This window comes from Muscardinus avellanarius (assembly GCF_963383645.1).
Source record: "Muscardinus avellanarius genome assembly, chromosome: 19".
In the NCBI taxonomy this organism is placed as follows: Eukaryota; Metazoa; Chordata; class Mammalia; order Rodentia; family Gliridae; genus Muscardinus; species Muscardinus avellanarius.
In genome coordinates this window covers 30,728,097-30,731,702 of record NC_137805.1, presented here as the reverse complement: position 1 = coordinate 30,731,702, position 3,606 = coordinate 30,728,097, and the positions used below count along the sequence as shown (strand labels likewise).

The window sequence follows — 3,606 nt, the reverse complement described above, 5'->3', positions numbered from 1 at the left end:
GTCCCAGGGGCCCAGGCCTGGGGCTCCAGTGCAGGCCACCAGTGGCCGGGCCTCAGGGTTCAAGGCCAGGGTGGGCTGCCCTGTCCCTCCCTGCAGGGTGAAGGTGGCAGGTCCCAGGCCACCCTCGGGACTGGTGGAGACGGTCGGGGGGGTCCCTTCTGAGTCCCCCGCGGGCTCCTGGGTCGGCCGCTCCTTTCCAGCTCCCTCAGGCCGGGCGCCCTTTCAGCCTTTGGGTTGGCCAACAGGTCTTAGGGAGCCCGGATAAAAGCTTTTCCTTCTGGGGGGACGGGAGGCCACGTGCCCTTGGGCGGCTGTGCCCCCTCCTCCGTTCTTACCCTCTGGGTGGGGGGGGCTCTGATGTTCCCCTGGCTCAGGAGGTTTTAAAAGTTAAGCCAGCGGTGGGGACGGCACCATTACCGACGGAGCTCCGCCACCCGAGGCAGGCTGGGGTGGAGTGACTCACGGGTGACGGTGGGGCGCGGCCCCCACCCCAGCCACCATCCCGGAGGCCCGGTGGGGGCGGAGCGGGGCAGCAGAGGGCCCGGGTGTGGCCGAGGCTGCCGAGCAGGTGCGGCGGGTGGGGCCGGGGAGGGGCGCGGCGGCCCGGGGGCACCCCACCGCGGGGGCTGCAGGGGGTCTCCGCGGGCCTGCCATCCCGTCCTTCCACGAGCAGGGGAGCGAGTGTGTGTGTGTGTGTGGGGGGGGTCCTAGGGGCGCGGCCGCGGCCGGGGAAGGGTATCAGGCCGGGGGCCACTTCCGGGGAGCCCGGGCTGGGGCTGGGGGGGGGTCTCCGGGGTCCCACCCGGGGAGCGCCCTCTCTGCAGGACGTCGGGGCCGGGCCGGCCGCCCGGCAGCCACGGCCCCGTCCAGCAGGGGGCGGGCGGCGGCCGCGGGAGGCGGGCGGCCCCCTCCCCTCCCGGCGCGGGCTCGGGCCCGAGGGGGCGGGCCGGGGGCGGGGTCGCGCCGCCCCGTGTCCGTCCCAATCCCGGGGCGGCGGCGGGCAGGGGCGCGAGGCCGCCCCCCGCGGCCGGCCGGGGACCCCGCGCCCCGCGCCCCGCGCCCCGCGCCCCAGGGCCCCGGGGTGGGGGGCGGCCCCCCGGGCACGCGGCGCGGGAGGGGCCGGGGGGGCGGGCGCGCGCGTGACGCAGCCGGTGACCAGGGCCGCCCTATAAATACGCGGGCTCGGGCGCCGCGGGGCGAGTCGGAGCCGCGCACCGGAGCGGGAGGGCCGCGCCGAGGCCACTGCGCGCACGCCCGCGGCCGGCACCGGGGCCGCGGCCGCGACCAGGACCAGGGCCAGGGCCGGCGCCGGGGCCGCGACCAGCACCAGGGCCGGCGCCGGGCGGCCGGGCGCGCCCGCGGGCGCCCGCGTTCATGCACCGCCTGGCGGCCTGGGACCCAGCATGCCTCCCGCTGCCGCCGCCGCCCGCCTTTAAGCCCATGGAAGTGGCCAACTTCTACTACGAGGCGGACTGCTTGGCTGCTGCGTACGGCGCCAAGGCGGCGCCCGCGCCCGCGCCCGCGCCCCGCGCCCCGGCCCGCGAGCCGGCCAGCCTGGGCGAGCACGAGCGCGCCATCGACTTCAGCCCCTACCTGGAGCCGCCGGGCGCCTTCGAGCCCGCGCCCGCCGCCGCCGCCGCCGCGCACCACGACTTCCTCGCCGACCTCTTCTCCGACGACTACGCCGGCGCCAAGCCCTGCCGGCGGCCGGCCGACCCGGGCTACGTGAGCCTGGGCCGCCCCAAGGCCGCGCCGCACCCCGGGGCGCTCGCGCCGCCGCCGCCCGCCGAGCCCAAGGCCGAGCCGCGCGGCGAGCCGGCGGACTGCGCGCGCACGGACGACGCGCCCGGCATGGCGGCCGGCTTCCCCTACGCGCTGCGCGCCTACCTCGGCTACCCCGCGGCGCCCGGCGGCAGCAGCGGCAGCCTGTCCACGTCCTCGTCGTCCAGCCCGCCCGGCACGCCGGGCCCCGCCGACGCCAAGCCGCCGCCGCCCGCCGCCGGCTTCCCCGGGGGGGCGCCCGCCAAGCCCAAGGCCAAGAAGGCGGTGGACAAGCTCAGCGACGAGTACAAGCTGCGGCGCGAGCGCAACAACATCGCCGTGCGCAAGAGCCGCGACAAGGCCAAGATGCGCAACCTGGAGACGCAGCACAAGGTGCTGGAGCTCACGGCCGAGAACGAGCGGCTGCAGAAGAAGGTGGAGCAGCTGTCGCGCGAGCTCAGCACGCTGCGGAACTTGTTCAAGCAGCTGCCCGAGCCCCTGCTGGCCGCCTCGGGGCACTGCTAGCGGCGGGCGAGGGGGCCCCGCAGCCCCGCGGCCGCACGTGCGGGAGCCCCGAGCCCGCCCCGCCGGCCCGCGCCGCCGCCATCGCCCCGAACGTGGCCGGAGGCGCGCGGACGGGGACTGACGCAACCCACGTGCAACTGTCAGCCGGGCCCCGAGGAATGGCCTAAAGATGTTCCCGCCGGGTTGTTGACGTCGTTGGTTTGGTTTGGTTTTGTTTTGTTTTGGGTCCTTTTTTTTTTTTTGTATTATATATATTATATATATATAAAAAATCTATTTCTATGAGAAAAGAGGCGTATGTATATTTGGGGAATCTTTTCCGTTTCCAGCATTAAGAACACTTTTAATAAACTTTTTCTCTTTTTTTTTTTTGGAGAATGGTCACAGAGCCTTTTGGGGGCAGTGGTTGAGTTTTGATTTTTTTGGCTTCTTTGGTTTTTTTTTTTTTTTTTACTCGGGATTGGTAGGATCTGGGTGTTTTTTTTTTTGCATTTCTGGTGTGTAGGGGTTGCCTGTGAGGGGGCTGCTGTTATTTTGGGGTGTGGGGGCGGCGGGTGGGGGCGATACAGCTGGGTTTTCTCCTGCTCTCCAACAGGGTCGGCTGGCAGACTGGGGGTGGGGAAGGAGCGGGCTGGGTCGGGCTTTGGCCCGAGTCAGCATCCCTGGGTGCCGGGTTCAGACGGAACCCTGCTTGGGGAGGGGCCTAGGATCTCTGCTTGGTCCAGGAGGCGTGTGACCCCTGTAGTGTGTGTGGGGACAGGCAAGTCGACCTGTGACTGCAGGAGGAGGGGGTCCCCTCTTGGGTCTGCTGAGCCCAAGTCGGACAGATTGTTTTTGGGGGGTGTAGTGGGGCGGGCTGTTTTTAAAAACATGCTTTGCGGTGTGTGTAGAGGCGAGCTGCAGATGTGCGTGTGGGAGGCTGTTGGCTCGTTTGTGTTTGTGCGTCCCTGTACACCAGGTAGAATTGGCGACAAAGTTCCCACACTTAGACTCCGTTCCCGGAAGAGAAACCTCTGGCCCTCTCTGCCCACACAGGGACGCAGGGGCCGGCCCCACCTGCCTGGGGCTCCTAGGGACAGACCCTCTTCCTCCCGGGCGGCCCCTCTGCCCCCTCCCGCCCCTGCGCTGTGCCCCCCCGCCCTGTGGAACATTCCTGAGAGTTGAGGATGCCGTGGCCGGTGCCTGGCACGCGGGAGGGGTTATATAAGTGCTTGTTACCCGTCACCGGGAGGCTCCTGGCATCCCGCGCCCGGCCTTCGGTGCAGCGAGTCTGTCTGACCTTTGCCAGGGGCCGACCCCGAGCCTGCCCATCTCATCGAG

At 70.8% G+C, this 3,606-nt stretch overlaps 1 protein-coding gene across 1 annotated transcript; it reads left to right on the top strand.

The window, feature by feature from the left end:
* Window positions 1-1,374: 1,374 nt before the first annotated feature.
* On the top strand, window positions 1,375-2,286 carry CEBPB (CCAAT enhancer binding protein beta; the record flags this gene model as incomplete). Its single annotated transcript, XM_080716142.1, has 1 exon — window positions 1,375-2,286. One exon carries the CDS (start codon window positions 1,375-1,377, stop codon window positions 2,284-2,286), a length of 912 nt encoding a protein of 303 aa, XP_080572268.1.
* Between the last annotated feature and the right edge of the window lie 1,320 nt (window positions 2,287-3,606).